This window comes from Pagrus major, chromosome 21 (genome assembly GCF_040436345.1).
Source record: "Pagrus major chromosome 21, Pma_NU_1.0".
In the NCBI taxonomy this organism is placed as follows: Eukaryota; Metazoa; Chordata; class Actinopteri; order Spariformes; family Sparidae; genus Pagrus; species Pagrus major.
The window spans coordinates 13,618,392-13,636,008 of record NC_133235.1 but is presented as its reverse complement, the minus strand read 5'-3'; the positions used below and the strand labels follow the sequence as shown (position 1 = coordinate 13,636,008).

Sequence of the window (17,617 nt, the reverse complement as noted above, 5' to 3'; positions counted from 1 at the left end):
TTCACACGTTAAAACATGATTTACTCCATGGTAATAAAATAAAGTTTCTCCATAAGCGGACTTTTGTGAGTACTTCTTTGAATCCTGCAGCCAATGTCATGCATTTCAACAAAAACACATTTTTTTGTACAGTCAATTATAAAAAGAACACAAAAAAACAACTTCAGTCCCTCCAACATCTAACCTTTCAGAGCTGTAGTGGTCCAGCCCTTGCGATCCAACTCGACCACCAGGCCGTTCGCCAACAGAACAACAGTGAAACTGTCACGTTATACATGTTCAACTGTACTGGAAGTGCAGAACTGTAAAAGTACCATACAAAGTGCTTTGGTTTTTTTCTTAGCAAATACATCAAAAAAGTCAACCCAGTCATTCACTCACACACACTCAAAAAACACATCACTGTTTTAAGACAATATCAGTTTCAGTTACTGTTTGAACAGGAGTTAGAAAACAAAGGAACAGAGACACTGGGGTCAGATTGGCACACAGGGTGCTACAATCAACCAACTTTATCAGTCACTGATGGAAAGTAGCCAGTGGCAAAATGGAAATTACAGTACGGGTTGTGTCATGCTTGCTTGGCACTTGTTTTGTCATTGACTATGTCCCTGTGAAGAGCGAAATATTGATCAATGAGAGAAAAAAGATGAGAATAATTCTGGCACAGGAAACTGTCTCTTGGTAACCTCCTGGATGTTTTTTTTTTTTTTTTTTTTTTTTTTTTAACAGTTACAATGATGTTCACATCCTACTAATACACTGCCCTCATCAGTTTAGTAAATTATGCAGGTGGATGTAACCAAAAACTGTATTTCCGTGTTTGACACATTATGTAGTGGATTTGAATGATGTTTAATACATTTGTAGCTGTTCTCTAGTGTTTTTGCATGTCTGTGCTGGTTGCTGTTTCGCAGTCGACAGCCTCCATTGCATTCAGGTTTTGGCTCAAGCCCTTGAAAACCACAATGAGGGCTAGCTATGAACAAAACTGTAAAGTGCTAAACTCAAACTGATCAACTGATGCCAAATATCAAGAATGCAAAAAAAAAAAGAGTGAATTGACATAAAATAAAAACAAAATAATCAAAAGCGCAACAAAACTGAAACATAACTGATATTTCGGGTAGTCCTACAGTTAAATTCGTTTTGAATGTACTTTCCATATACGTCTATGCAAAACCTTGCAAATCATTTGTCTCCATGCCAGAACGTCAGTTCCACTTGTCACCACTGGGAGGCACCATGTGCACAGCCCACATTGCTTTGGATGTATAACACTGCATTGACTCTGGCTCAGTTTTGTTGCCGTCACAATATCATAGTTTAGGATTATAAAAATGGAAATAGTAAGCCTGAAACAAATGAAATAATATGTACTGCCAGCCACTTCATTATAATCATATTCTTCCAAAACAACTGCCTGCTGAACACAATGAAACAGGCTGTGCAACGGCAGCTGAGAGGAGTGCTACGTACACAATAATAATGATAGAGTCACTCAAAACATCTGCTACATTTAAAGTCTCCTGCATAAAATCATGCGCAGCTCCTCTATGCCATGACTTAGCTTACACTGCTTGACTGCGTCTTCATATACTGTATTTCACTGTGTATGGACCTAAATAAAAGACATCAGAATAAACATACGAAAAAAAACAAAAAGGCAGGCAAAACAGCATTGTCCCCGTAAGTTGCGAATTTGGCAAAATGTCTTACAAGACTTTGTTGTGTTTTCACGGTCATTCATCACTTCCTCACTCTCTTCACAAGTACTCCAAAAGAGGAAGACAGTTCTGTCATTTGTTGTAGTAGACCTTGGGTTGGCTGGTACGAGGGAAGCTTTTTTTAAACTTCTCATTGTCCCTGTAGAAACTTTATCCACAGTATGTCTGAGTGAAAGACACAGGACACAAAGGACCGGTCAGAAACTTGGTTTCCTGTCCTCTACTGGAACAGTGACTCAGTCTATCTGTCTCTCCAGTGCAAGTGACTGCTGTGTAAAACTGCAGACTTTAACACCGCAACACACCCACCCGCACTCCCGTACTCCCCACCCCGAGGCTTGCTGTCACCCTGTCCGCGGAAACCAGAGGTGATTGTGTTTGGAGTGGGAGAAGGGGAGTGACGGAGGATGAGGCACCGAAATCAAGAAAAACAAACAAAAAGGCCAAGAAATAAAATTTTTGACTGGTGCTATGTGCCGAATCTGAAGCGCGGTACCCCAGAGAAGTCTTCCTGCTCCGCTTCTATGTCTTCAGCCATATCTTTCTCAGAGTCCAAAGAAAACGTCCTGCCTGAATCAGGAGTGAGCTTGTTGGTGAGCAGGTTGCTGGCAGAATCAGTTCTGGAGAGTTCAGACCCCCTGCTGCCGCTGAAGCCCTCCTCTTCCTCAGGCGGACTCTCAGTGTCAGACTCTCCTTCTTCTTCCAAGGTCAGCTCGAACTGGAACTTGTCGGCTGTAGTGGAGCCACCACTGAGCGCTGATGCTTCCCCACCAAGTGCTCCCTCCTCCTGGCCCTCTGGGTGGGGTGAGGGGCTGTGGGGAATCATGCTCTGGTACCACTCTCTGTTGTCCTCCAGTGTGTCCAGGATCTCCTGAGCATCTGGGTGGACAAGGTCGGCCCATGTCTCCCACAGAGGATGAACGATGTAGTCAATGAAACCCACCTGAAAGAGAGAGGCAAGAAGTAAGTATCTAGCTCGGGATTTCTCTTTTTTCTTTCTTTTAATCTTTCTCTTATTTCATGTGTAAAGTGCTGCAGCTTCTATATTCAGTACCTGGTTTTTCTCTATTGAGGCATTTTGTTTGTCACACATGGGGCTGATCTCCATGCCCTTGTCCCGCTCCCTGTCCCCCTGGGTGAAAAACTCCACCATGATGCGGTCTGTCCACTGTCGGTACAGTTCGAGAGGCTTGGTGGGGTTGCTCAGGTCTGCACAGTGCACCATGTTCTGAAGGACCTGTGGTGACGAGAGAACATGACAGAAAAACCTTTAAATGATCGCCTAAAAGATCAGTTTTAGCTTTTTTAGTTGTTGCTAGTTGTGTTACCTTCAACTGAACTCTATTTTTATTTATATCTAAGGAATCTTAATACTATGAGGTATTTAACATTAAGCATCAGTTGATTTTGGTCTCCTACAGACAGCAGAAAAAGCTGTAAAGCTGTAAATAAGTTAGTTGTGGTGAACTGTTGGTACACAAATATGGATTCTTGATTGATGTTAGTCCAAATATCACTCTTCTTAAATTTCTGTTTTCTCCTGAGGGACACATCTGGCTTTTTAGCATCAACGAGCACCAGCTAATTGTAACTTTGTCTGCCACTGAGTGATCAGTGCAGCTCTGACAATGAATAAAAACTGTTCTTACCTGTATACGGTCTGAGTAGTTGTCGAGCAGTAGTACTCCTAGACTGGTGACTTTCTTGGTCTCCACCATGGTCTTCAGGTCTGCCAGTAGGTTCATGTGTTTAGACATATCTGTGGCCAGCACCTATGGGTGAAGATATTACATTTAAAACACTGATTTGAAGAAAACATAGTGTTACATTGCAACGTCGATTAGGCAAAGAAAATTCCTAAACTGAAGCAGAAACAGAACTAGGCTCCAGCGGCGTGTCTCACCATATCTATGACCATTTTGCGCAGCGACTGTCTCTGCTTTTTGCTGAGGTTCTGAAAGATGTCACAGTTGTCCTCCTGCAGAAGCTTAAAGCCAACAGCCAGGTGGTGATTCTCCAGCACAGAGGAGTCGTTATACATCAAGGCCAGCTCCGAGTCTGGAGGCAAAAAAAGAAAAAAAGTTTATGGACAGCACAGACACACGTTTACAGGCACCTCATCCACATAGTTAAATACATTCAGCACCGACGCGCATTCACATAATCCCTGTGGAGCTATGCAAACTCACTGGTGTTGATGAGGAACTGATTGGAAACCCCAGGGTGATCCACGTCGTGTATAGCACTGGCAAACAGAGCGGCAAGGATCTCCAGATCAGTAAACACAGCCTTGGAAAAAACAAGAAGGCAGAGATGGTCAGTATGGGTGCGTGTGTTACATAAGTTTGTGACTGCTCTTTCTCTTGGATAAATTAGAGTGATCCTCTACCTCCAGAGCAGGCGTGGACAGCAAGACATGTGTGGACTGGACCACGTCTGCAGCGTGGATGTTGTTGTGGTAGGCCACGTCTGCATGGTAATGATCCTCCAGAGTCATCATGAAGGTGATGAAAGTGTCCGCAGGGATCTTAAAGGACTTGAGAAGCTCACGTTCCTACAGTAGCCGGAGAAGGTAGTTAGGTCACGGTTTCATTCATTCATTTAATGTTGAGATTAACAGCATAAGAAGGTACTTTGTTTGAGAAAATATAGCATGTGTTACCTGGAAGATGGTGTACATGGTGACCGTCAGAGGACGATTCCCAGAATACTCGGAGACCTTAAAGATGTCAATACCCCATCTGTTCACTTCCTCCAACTCCTGCCAATGGAGCACAAATTTAAATCAGCACAATGAACCTTACAATGAAGAATAAATTAAAAACAATGTATAGAGACAGACACGTCTTGAGTGAGTCCTCTTACCCTGGCTAGGAGTCCTTCCTGGCTGGCGTTGACCCCGAAGCGAGGGATGGTGGAAGGGGCCAGGCTGGGGCTGTGGGTGGCCTTCTTCACGCCGCTGATCTGAGACATGGGCCGCTTCTTCTTGTCCTTCTCCTTGGCGGGGGGAGACATGATGTCCATGTCATGTTGCTTCTCTGTCAGATGGAGACCATCAGGAGATGAACACTACAGCCTCTTGATGCACTCTGTTGTAATAATGCTGTAATATTGTGTTTCTTTTAATGCTTTTATCATTTTAATATCCTGCTTATGAGGTGAGAACCAGAGGGGGTGTACGTGACATGTGACCAACTTTACAGGAGTGCAAAAACAAAAAAACACACTTTGTCCTGACTTTCTTCATCAAAATCGGTCTTAAATATCAAAAAGTGATAAACACGTGGATTACAATATACTTGATGAACTCTATTTTGACATTTATTAAAAAATATATTTTCATTAAACAAAAGTGCACTAAGGTCTTGTTGGCCCCAAATTGTTGAGAGTGTTCAGTGTTAGGTCATTGGGTTTTTGATTTATAACTCATGATCGGGTTTAGAATTCATTTGTGCTCTTTTGGCAGTAGAAGGAGCTCATCAAGATCTCATTTTCGCCCAAAATGTCACTCATGCCCCTTAAATTCTGTCCATGTGTGATAAACTTACTCTTATAACTAACAAGGAACTAGCAATATAGATTTAAAACCATATAATATATAATTTCTATGATATATATGTCTATGTGCAGCTTGTGGATGATACAAAGTGGAGGTATTTTACCCAGGAAGGTGCTAGAGATGAACTCAGACACCTGGTTTCCTGATCGGCTGGTTTCTGACAGCTGGCTGAGCTCTCGGTTCAGCATCCTCTTAAACTGCAAACAAAAACACACACACACGTACATCCATGAGTTAAATCAAACACACTTCTTGCCAAAACCATCCACAAAGACACCCTGAATGATTACACCAGCAACAGCATCCACATGTGGTTGTGTGTGTCTCACGTGATACACGGTGCAGAGGCTTGTGATTGGACAGAACTGCATGGCTGATTTTAGTAGTAGTAGCCTGCACCCAAAAACACGCTGCACGCTACGCATGTGGATCATGTTTATCGAAGCAAAATCTACAAATCTAATGGAAGATGTCAAGATTCTCAGAGAAAGTGCACAGTCTTATCTTAACAACCTCTTCACACTCATTCACAAAACGAGCAACATGTGAGCCTTGAGCAGTCTCTCTTTCCCCTCCCACCCGGTTCATCCCTCGCCTCTCCTTACCTGAATGAACATCCACGAAACGGAGATGGAATAACTCACTTCTGGCATTTCAGCGCAAAGTCAAGCATGGGAGCAGAATAAAATAAAAAATGAAACTGAGCCACAGAGCAGAGCTTTCTCGTCGTCCTCCGACTGTTCCACAGACAAACTGACAGCAGGGACACTTTGTGCTCCTATGCTGCTTGCCTGAGCAAAATCCACTGCAAGCAGACAGTCCAGTGATCAGTGCGGTGGAGGCTTTGAACAGATGGGTAAAAAAAAAAAGCTATCCAGAGGTCCACGGAAGAACAAGAGAGTGGAAGCACAGTCGTGGGAAAGCTGCAGGGATGTGAGGATGCAAGGCAGAGAAGCCACACTCCCTCGCTCCCCCCGACTCTCCCTCATTCACTCTGTTACTGCCTGCTGCCTTATGTGTGTAAACAGAGGGAGAACGAGGTACTCTAATCCCCGCCTCCTTCCAAAAGTGCCTATAAATAGCAGCCAATCTGGTGCCTGCTGCAGCAGAGGTTGGGAGACACACAGGCTGTGATTGGGTGGGAGCCGTACAAAGTGGGAGGAGCCGAGCGTGTGTGAGGCGGAGGTTGTGAGACACCATGTGCACAAAGTTTGAAGAAGATATGAAGGAAAAGCTTTGAATGGATGGGGGGGATTTCATTCATGTAGCTAAAAATAAAAACAGTACACCATGTACCACAACGATGTGGGAACACTGACCATTATCATGAGCATTATCTGAAACAGATGAAGTATTTTGACACAGATATACACTCCTCCTGGAAAATATGTTGGTGCACGCCAAAACTGAATGAAAGAATGCTTCATTGTCACACATTTAGGTGACAGAAAAATGTACCATAGAGCAGTAAGTACTTGATATTGTATTTATTCATGTATAAAAGCTGATGTAAAATATCATAATTTTGCATGACAGTAAATGACAGGAGGGTATGCACTTAAATTCAAATTTTTGTTTTATAATGTACCGTTGATCTTTATTCACACTCACTTTTTATATCTTTTAATTCCCTCATGTGTTTTGTATTTATGTATGTAAAACAAATAAACATAAACACAATACTTTTCTTTCGATCAGCTAACAGATTAATCGACTGTGACAAACACTGTAAATGGGTTTGAATGAGCTTTTCGCCAACTGAGCTTTTCGAACAGAGATCCTTCAACGGTCCAGAGAGGTCTCACTCTTCCTCAAAGACATTTTCAGGGGTCATCAGAGATCTACTTTAAACCAAACTGTTTCGTTAAGTCCGTAAGCGACGCAGAAACAATGTTCACTCCGGCCGCCCATGTGTCCGCCTTTATTCCTAAGTGCCAGCGTGGACAGATCTTCCCCACTGACTGAAGCTGCTCATTGACTGATCTGCAGCAATGGGGTGTTTCGGCGCTGCCGCCACGTGAGTTTGTGGTGTGCGTAATGGTATATGCATGCAAGCAGGCAATATATGTGACGGAGGCAAATGCGGCAATGTACATGTATGTGATGGGAAGAAATGCGTGCACATGTTATGTGTGTGTTAGTATGGAGACCATGTGTATGTTGCGTGGGCGGTCTAATCGTTGCATCATGTGAGCGCCGGGCTCCACTCTGATTGGAGCAGGAGGAGGAGAGTACAGGGATCCATGCAGGAAGAATGGATGAGGGGGGATGCCGTTTCATCTTCAGCTCCTGCTTCCTCATTCACATTTTTCCGCACATGAGTGGGGGGAAGGGTGTGTCTGTGTGTCTAGTCTCTATTTGCATGCATGAAACCATCCCGCTCATTCATGGAGTAAAGCCCCTCTCCCATCCGCTGACGGATGAGATTCTATTCATATTTTCATGATGGATCCTCTGCATTAGTGAGCTTTAAGATTTGTTCAGGGATCAGTGGAGGCTAACTTCTCTTACATCTTACATCCACGGGCTTACTGCTGTACTTGGAGCCCACTGTAAACTGGGCTGCTGAAGATTTTCATCCATTTATTAAAAACTGATGTTATTATCCATTCTAATTTAAAAAAAATTGCAAAAGGGAAACATTATTTCAATTTAAATAATTTGATAGTTGAGTTTTGGATATTAAGTTCTCATCTGAAGCTGCTTGATGTTTGTAGATATTCTAAGAATCAGATTGAACTTTTTTGTTATTTTAAATGCTGCATCTGCTGTAATAAGTTTAACTTTTTCAATGTGATTAACACATTAATACCTTTTACTGGAAAACGCATTCTTAAAAATGTACTCAGTTTAAGCTTGATGAGCTCAGGGTCACCTACTGTACTGTGTTCATGGAGTCGACTGGAGTCTGACTACCTTAAAAATGTCAGCGAGACACACATGACTAACAAATCCCTCAGGGGGGTGAATCACAGGACAGATTAGAGAGAGTGTACTGCATCCTCCCACTGAACCTGGCTGTATTAACCTGCACACTGTGGCAGTGTGTATCAATCTTGTATCCCGTGACAGGTGTGTATGTTCAGTAAATCACTCTGGGGACTGACTGTAACGTGTTAGTGATGTGCTTTATGTTAAAGTACCTTGTTAGAAGCCATCTCGCTGACAGAGTGACGAGTTTTCAGCGTCTCTAGTTGTTCCAGACACCAGTCCAGCTCATCTAGAGTCTCTATGGCCAGCTGCTGGTGAGGCTCCTCTGTACCAGACAAACACAGCAAGGCATTATGGGAAAGATTCAACACAAAAACATTTTAAAGATAGTTAAAGTGGAACTTCAAATGGGCTTTAAACATATTGTTCATGTTAACTCTTAGAAATAGGAGATACTTATACTCCTCTTGTGTATCTCCATTTAATGCCTCTTTATGCCGCTACTCCAGTACATTTCAGAGGGACATATTTTATTTATTTTACTCCTCGATATCTCTAGTTACTTTAAACAAAAAACTCATCAGGATGGCAGTTTTATGGATGTAAAATAGTTCAACTTAGCTCTACCTTGGGAAACTACATGGGTGAAACGCTGCCTGCACATTATATTATTATATATTATATAAGGGATGCACGATACAGTCGGCACTTCATTGGCTCATTTAGGCTTTGGCATCTGCCCAAAATGAACATTTCTGACACTCTTAATTATTCAGTCATGTGTACATGTTGTAAAGCACTGTATGTCCACATCTGCCAGTGGGCCATCCTGATAGGATGTGGGTATAATAATGTGTTAATTACATGACAGGAAAGACTTGATGTTCTCTGCAATTAGGTGGAAACAAATGTGCATATATCATTATCTGCAATCAGCCAGAATGGATATCATCAGAAATCCAACATTGTGCATCCCTCATACACAATAATATATCAGTTATAATTATCTAATTTCCATACTTTACATTTAACAAGTACATTTTCCATGTAAGATTTACAGTTTTTGTAAGTAGAGGTTTGTTGCTGTATTTGTGAATGACATTCATTTGCCTAATTCATAACTGTGACATGTTACCTGTTACCCAGATTTCACAATTTACACATGTAATCATGATAATGTCCCTGTCATCTCTCTGACTTGATAATAGGATATTGATTAATAAACAACCCATTCTAATACCAGAACTGACCTGCGAGGCTGGTCTTGCACATGGATGGAGGGTTGCTGCCTGAGGATCGCGTCCTATGGACAGAAGCCATCCAAGTCAGCAAGCAGAATTCATGATTTACATGATACTAACTGCTCTATGGTACATGATTTGACTACAGCAGGAGTGTGTTTATCAGGTGTGACACTAGAAGATTCATCGAGCAGCTGAGGACATTTACTCAACTTACTTGCTGGCTGGGCGATCTTGCTGTCCAGTTATGACGGCAAAGTTACTTCGGACTGTCCTCAGGCTGGCAAGGACCTATAAGATGGGAACAAGAGACTGAATGTACAAGATAATCATGATGTAGGTTGAAACTACACATTCCATTTCATTAATAGCCTTAAAGGGGCTGCCAATATCCTATAATATACCTATATATACCTAACCTATAATATTCTCCCTCTTACCTGTAGTTCTAGTCGTCCATCTAGATTATTTTGGTGTGAGTTAATGAGTGTGGAGATATCAGCTGTAGAGATGTCTGCTTTCTCTCTAATATAAGTGATGGTGCTTGGCTTGTGGTGCTCAAAGCGCCAAAAAATACACTTGAAAAAACTCAACAGCGATGTCTCTTTGAGCACTACAAGCTGAGTGCCATCTAGTTCCATTATATTCAACAGAAGGCAGACATCTCTACAGGTAATATCTCCCAAACTTGGCAACTCACACCAAAACAATCTAGATGGATAAAGAGCACCACAGGTAAGAAGAACATTTTGTATTTTTGATTTTGGGGTGAACTGTCCCTTTAAATATTTGCACATGCCTCCACATAATTAATCTAGATCAAATCATAAGATAAATCTGAGCCTTTGAAACCAGATACTGTGGCTTTCAACTTGCAGTGCTGCACAGAGGCATTCCCCTCTCCCTGTCTGATGTTTTGATGGCATCACTGACACTCCTCGATGTCATGTCTGTCCCTCCATGTGCAGCCAAACACTGAGTCAGCACACAGAGAAAGCGCACAGAGTATCTGGTGTCCAGACCTGACCCACAGAGTGGCCTTATCAGCCACGGCATGGTGAATTCAAACAGCGTGATCCAGGAGTATTGGATTTGCCGCTTCTTTCAATGTGTAAAGTGAGCACAAGTGTGACGCACATCCCACGTAAGAGCCAGGCAGTGCCAGCGGGATGCCTGATCCTGTCGCAGGGCCAGACATAATGCTGAGGGGCTGTTCCAACACGGCTGTAAAGCCCAGTGTCATACCATCTGTAGTTTATTATAGACTTTTCAAGCCCGGCTGTCTTTAGCTAACAAGTGAACGGGATTCTCTTTTTATTTGACCATCTGGCAAATTTTCGGAGCGCGCAAAAAGGACAATTGAATGGAACGGAAAGTTCTCAGAGGACTCACCTGTGCAAATGGTGTGACAATCATGTCTTCTGTGTGTCTGTAGTACAGAGGAGAATACACAAGAGGAAAAAGCATGAAACACAAACATGAAACACTGATAAGAGGACAATTATATAAGATTCTGAATCTAAATTCATCTGTGTTAAATAAAAAGACCAAATAAACAGAAACCAAACTGAATTGCTTATAGTAAGGTTGGTGAGGAAACGGATTGGGGAGGTGGAAGGGTGGGTGATGAAGTATGATATAAGTAATTAAAAACAAAGTGTGTTGTTATACTTAGTTGTCTCTAATTAAGCTTCACATGCAAAAACAAAGAAAACAGAACTGGGTGTTTTAGGGGGGGTCTAACGGAGATCAGGTGAAGTGTTTGATATTACGTCACGTTGGTTTAGGAGAGAGGAGGGAAATGGCTGTGAAGCCATCTAGAGGGAATGCAGGAGAGGGCTTCAAGGGGACAGAGTCAGTGTTTATATCTTAGTTTTGTTGTTTTATCATGTTCTTCTCACCGAGATGACAACCAGTTGACTTCCCAGTGCTTCAAGCTTTCTTCCCTTTAAAAACAGATAGGCGAGAGTCGATGAGGAGACCTGTGACTGCTAACTTTACAAACTTCAATGTGTTTAGATGTTCTGGACTGTGGAGTGGATTGCTTATTTAGGGACATGTCTGACACACAAACAGCGAGAGAAAATAAATAAATTGCCCCTTTTTCTTGCAATCCCTGAGAAGAAGATTTGACATGCAAACATTTCGATTGTATGTGATGGATTATTTTAGACACAGGCGATGCACAGCCTGTTTTATGACTGCCTCTGTGCAATGAAGTGAAAGACTGGGACAAGAAACGCACCAGATGTAGACCCCTTTTTTTATCGGTCCATGTAGGATTTTCATAAACATGTGCAGAAAAACTTTGATGCGTCCAAAATACAAGGCAATGACAGAAAAAGCACACAATCTAAAAAGTTTGGCTCCAGAGGACTCTCTAGGACGGTTCAAGTGAAAAAAGGTTCAAGTTTACGAGTAAAGACTGTTTGCCAGAGCCTGTAAACAGAGGCAAAGCTCTTGATTCAATGAACAGCAGTTTGCAAAAGCTATCAAGAGTTTAATATGTACTTGAAAGCCATATGTTTACATTTTTATGTGTAAGAATTAGAGCAAAACAGGCTTGTATTTTGAGTTATGGTGGGGTGAGAACAAAAACAGCAGATTACCCATCTAGAAGTCCTACAGTTCAACAGTATAGGTCTGTAAAAAGTAACATTGTGCCCCTTTAAAGAGTATTTAACAGAAACCAAACTGGGAACTGGAGTCTCAGCATTAGTGCTGAAGTCTTTTTACTGAGATGTCTCATGCAACACGGAGTAGTAAGACTGAATATATACAGCACACTCTGACCTGCGACCTGAAGCAGAGCACATTAAACACTGTTGATTTTTGAGACTTTATCTGCATAGCTGGAGATCATTTTTTTATTGTATCACAGATGTTTATTCAGGCAATGAAATACAATTTTAATGGGAATTTTAAAGCTGCATGGTCTGACCTTGAATCTGATATTTTAGGTTGGAGAAAACATGTTCTTCACTTTATGATCATCAACTTCACTGATTTTTGTGCTTATCCTGAATTTCATGCCAGCAACATGTTTCAAACAAGTTGGGACAGGAGCAACAAAATGCTGTGAAAGACTAAAGAAACACCTGTTTGGATCATTCCACAGGTAAACAGGTTCATCAGTTACAGGTGATAAAATCATGATTGGGTTTGAAAGGGGCATGCTCAGTCGTTCACAAGCAAGGAGGGCGAGGCGCATTAATTTGTGAGACACATTATTGTATAAAGGATATTACTACATGGGCTCAGGAACACTTTGTAAAACTGCAAATAATTCAAATCTATTTTTATTTATGTTTATTCATGTTAGCTCACCAACAGTTTTGTCATCAGGGTTGTATTGAGAGACAGAGAGTCCTCTGAGGGGTGTCAATAAGTCTTGAATAAATCATGAAAACACATTTTGCTTAGAACCCATCCTTCTAAACACAGAGGATATATACAACTGTATATCATGTAGTAGAGTGTCATGAAGAGGTACCAGATCAATAGTATGAGGTGGGAGTGAACTTACAGGTCACTGGCAGTGGAGGAGTTTCTGGAGGGACCTTTGGGTGAAAGGTCAAAGTCAGAGTCTGAGCGGTAAAGGAAGGATTCCCGCCGCTGACTGTGAGGAAAGTTGGGCTGTATGACCCGACCAGAGCCGGGGCTGGCCTGGGGGTCCAGAGGGCTGCGACCCACTGACAATCCATTCTCCACATCAAAACTGAGAAGGAAAAGAGAGGGGAAAGGGTTTATTAAGGCTAGTTGACGCAAGACACATATGATCAGATATACAAACTAATGTGCAGATTCATTCCACAGCATGGAGAAGAGAGGAAAGAAGCATCAACCAGAACCATCCTGGACATCCACTTCTTGATTTAGAGGTTGCCATTGTTAAACCACTAACAAGTTAACCTTTCTCATTAAATATTAATCATACAAAGACACTCCTAGCACTAGTTTTAGCATCTCTCTCACAGAATGTACTTTATCCTGTTTCAGTGAGGGCTGATCCATAGACAGAGACATAGAAATGGAAATCTTATGATGGGGCCACAAACAAAGCAATGTAGAAATCCCAGTTTAGAGACTGGGGCAGCTCCAGAAACAATGATGGAGAAAAAAGGGAATATACAATACAATACCCCACATTTAAAAATATCACAAGCTTTCATTACTGGGTGACAACATTCAGCCATTTTCATCTCTTGAACAGGAAATTGTGTAATTCAGAAGGAAGCATAACAATTATAAATCAGTAAAGACCAAAATAAGAGCTAAAACTGACCAATTTAGAAGGATGACAAAAAGGATGTGACAGTGTGAAATATGTGGGAATGCTGTTATCACACTAATATATCACACAAAGTGGACTAAAATCAGCACTGCGTTAACACAATGAGGGGGTGTCGAGAGCCATGGACTGTGAATAGTTTCTAATTCTGATGGCTGCATGTCGATGCAGTAGAATGGGGCTGACCGTTAGGACAACTGGCCCAGGGAGCTATTAAATGGCTTCATACAGCTTGTCAGGCGTAAACTGGGTATCCAGAAACCCCAGAGATCCCAAATTGATTTGAAAAGATGTTATTTACACCTTTTGTTTGAGCCAAATCATCAGTAATGTGGGTATAATGACTAATGCAGCCTTTAAAACCATAACACAATATCTAAAATCTAAGACAATATAATATCAATACACTTCCCAGCCCTACAGGAAGCCATTTACTATATCAAGCTGATAAGATACAAAGAGTGGATGACAGAGAAAATCTCATTTTGCTTCCTCTGAAATCAAGAAAAGCAGAGACTACCATAGTCACACCACTTCCAGACAGAATTCTCTCTGTTCTTCAGGCTGGCAAAAAAACCAGTTACAACATGGACTACATGATGAGCGCTTCATTAAAGGTGTGAAGCCTGTTAGGCTAATGTCATGCAGGTGCAAGTGTGTGTGTGTGAACATTCAGAGGCGTGTGCGTGGGGAAGGACTGTGAGTGAAGAGCGAGTATAAAATTAGCATCAGCGTATTGACGTGGAGGTCATGTGAGTCTAAAAATAGCCCAGCGTTCAGGTGAGGAGGAGTTCCTCCTCATCAAACACGACTACAGAGAGAAACACAAAATAAAGGCACGGCGAGGTGTTTTTTCACAGTCTGGGCACGTTTCTGCATTGATCCACATCTCTTCTTTCCCACCGCCCTTCTGCTGAACCTGGAGAGACTCTGTCAGCTCTGTGCTCCGTTTGGCAACACGTCTCCTTTTATAAACAGTCTGAGGAACTCCAGAGTAGAAGTCCACTCTTAATCAAAACAACCATTAGCAGAACGAGGAGGATTTTGGACGGGCGGATGCTGAGACCCACATTCAATCTTTTTCAAATAAATACAGGAGGGGAAACAGCGTTCAAAAATAAAAACCTCTGAAACCCAAGTCAAACAAAACCAGTGGTTCTGTGTGCACAAGTGCTAGCTGCAGATGTCTGCAGATGATAAGTGGGCAAATCATAAAATCACAATAATAAAACAACATTACAGTCCTGAGTATATCACAAATACCTGGATAGAGTACAGAATGACACAACATTAACCACATTGTTTAGCTGTGGAAAGTTTATAGACCATATTTAAGCGGCAGCCATTTTCTGCGTTTCAGGATAGAAGTAATATAAATGGGAATCTGACAAATTGTTATCATTTCACCACCTCCTGGTCGACCAGCAGCTGAAAAGACAATGGACAGTGAAAATCTGAAGGGACCTGGGCCATTTGTAGCCATTAACATCAGCATTCAACTGCTTCCAATATGTTTCACTTTCAGGCTTATATTAATGTGCCCAAGATGCGAGTGTTGACATTTTAGAAATAATCTACGCCTTTCCTATCATTTCATGTAACACTATCAAACAGTAATGCTAACTAGGAAGTGGTTCAACGCTAACATAAGCTAATTTATCAAATATGTTGTTTTTACCTTGAAATATGGTCTGATGTTGCTCCAGATTTTAACTATTGATTGTCTTTTCAGTTTCTGATCAATCAGGAACTGAACTGTATTAATGATTTGTTAGATCCCCTACATTCATACGACATGCAACCTGGAACACAGCAGTACGACATTTGAGCTTACCGCCTTGAGTGTGACAACAGAGGAAAACGGCTGCCGGGTGAATATGGTCTATTACAAGCTACCCATGATTTGAACAGCAGTGGTGTTGTGCATGCTTAATTTAGCATATCAGCATGTTTAAAATTTGCTAATCAGCACTGAACACAGAGGAAAGCTGAGCCTGGATCATGAATGTCTGTACTAAATTTCACTGCAATACATCTGATAGTTGTTGAGATAATTTGATTCATAACCATAAATGTCAACCTAATGGTGGGGCTGAATGAAAAATCAGGGGGTCACAAAAGTCATTTTGGTTCATCATCTAGGGACCATGAATGTCTGCACAAATCCATCCAATAGTTGTTGAATTATTGCAATCTAGAGGCCCGACAGACCAACCTATAGAGCAGTGCTGCTACCATGGCTTAAAACATTTAATTGCAGCTTTAATAGCTTTAATTCTAACATTTGGTTGATTTGAAGGGTGCAGCTTTTAATAGCTATCCACCAAATGCAGCATGCAAACATCCTATTCATTCCTCTCTCCACTCCTTCCTACAGTGCCCCTCCTCCTACCCTGCTACCCTCCTAGGATGCTGCATGAGGACAAGATGTTGGTGCGTTACTAGCTGTTACGTAACAGCAGCCGAACAGAAGACTCCATCCCTGCACCCATGTGACAGAGTCAGACACACTGACTGCACTATACATAGCCGAGGAGAGGAGAGGAGAGGAGAGGAGAGGAGAGGAGAGGAGTTGGATGGAGGGAAGGAAGACATCGGGGTGAGGGGTAAAATAGGGCACAGAGAGAGAGAAGGAGAGTAAGTCAAATTTCAAAGGGGATGAGAGTACAGCGTGTTCTGAGACACGTACATGGGGGCTTTTTAACTGTATGTACACTGTGTGACTGGGCCAGTGTGGCTCAGCTGGTAGGCTGCATATCTGCAAATGTACAAATGTGTATTTGAGGATTAATCATCATTTTGACACAAACATTAGGAATTAGACCTGTTTTCTGAGTCTTAATGATGCCTTTAATGTGCTAAAGCAGAGCAACACGCCACCTTACACACCTATGATGTGTACACACGCATCATTTCATCACAGTTACAATGAGCACACATGTAGCTCGGAGCCTCGCCCACTCTTTATCTCTCCTGTTTTCTCTCTCTGTCCTCCCTAATGATGCTGCACCCCTGGCTGTTGTCCTGCGTGCTCTGACCATAAACCCGTTTCTATTTCTGTTTCTGCATCACGCTTCTGTCTCTATGCAGCTAAATTTAGTCTTCCCATGCATGGGGAATAGACCGAGAGTGGCAGCAATGCAGCTAAAAATAGACTTTCAGGTAAAGAACAGAGCCCTCCCCTTCCCATCTCTCTTCTGCCTCTCTGCATCGCAGAGCAACAGATTCTTCCCTCCATTCATGAATATTTATGGTGAAGTTTCTATTTGAAGCCCATGCCGAGCTAAAATTAGATCACAGATCAAAATATCGCCCACGTCTTTCCCTCACTGCCGCTTCGCTTCCAGTTCTCTTCTCTTTCTCAGGGGAGTGAACAGAGAGTCCTGACTTACTCATGACACCAGACTAGTTTTGCTTAAGCACACACGCACGATAATATTGTATCTTTGCACTTCATCACAAAGATCTCCCTTGGGAAGAAAGACTTCAGTGTAAACAGCAGCATGAACATGTGGAGGTTGTTGCCAAGGTAAGAACAAATAAAGCAAACAATGATTTCAAAACGCACACTGTCCATGAAGATTAACGTTAGTTTTTGTGCACATTTGGTTTTTCTATTTTAGTGTCTGTGTAATTACATTATATTTCATTCATATTCCTGTATGAACCCACTGCAACCAATCACACGTGTTCAGATGAACATGCAAATTAAAACACAATCTAAATTACAACCGACTATTGTTGTTCAATTAGAATTATTTTCTTATGGACTGACAGATATTTCTCTAGTGATATAATTCATGTACTACTATTGCAGGTTGCAGAAGTATACTGAGAAACGCAGCATCTTTATCTTTGTTTTCATTTG

The 17,617-nt window shown here is 41.9% G+C and overlaps 1 protein-coding gene across 1 annotated transcript in view; it reads right to left on the bottom strand.

Annotated features, from left to right (window-relative positions):
• Positions 1–728: 728 nt before the first annotated feature.
• The window catches only part of pde4ca (phosphodiesterase 4C, cAMP-specific a), a 29,186-nt gene continuing 12,297 nt past the window's right edge, over positions 729–17,617 (bottom strand). The window contains exons 2-16 of the mRNA XM_073491095.1: positions 12,985–13,176; positions 11,360–11,404; positions 10,851–10,887; positions 9,676–9,749; positions 9,468–9,520; positions 8,430–8,542; positions 5,390–5,483; positions 4,593–4,765; positions 4,390–4,488; positions 4,117–4,281; positions 3,917–4,016; positions 3,631–3,785; positions 3,377–3,499; positions 2,782–2,964; positions 729–2,670 (exon numbers count right to left, since the gene is read on the bottom strand). Coding sequence (XP_073347196.1) covers positions 2,197–2,670; positions 2,782–2,964; positions 3,377–3,499; positions 3,631–3,785; positions 3,917–4,016; positions 4,117–4,281; positions 4,390–4,488; positions 4,593–4,765; positions 5,390–5,483; positions 8,430–8,542; positions 9,468–9,520; positions 9,676–9,749; positions 10,851–10,887; positions 11,360–11,404; positions 12,985–13,176 — 2,080 coding nt within the window. The 3' untranslated portion in view covers positions 729–2,196. The remainder of the gene's footprint in view (positions 2,671–2,781; positions 2,965–3,376; positions 3,500–3,630; positions 3,786–3,916; positions 4,017–4,116; positions 4,282–4,389; positions 4,489–4,592; positions 4,766–5,389; positions 5,484–8,429; positions 8,543–9,467; positions 9,521–9,675; positions 9,750–10,850; positions 10,888–11,359; positions 11,405–12,984; positions 13,177–17,617) is intronic.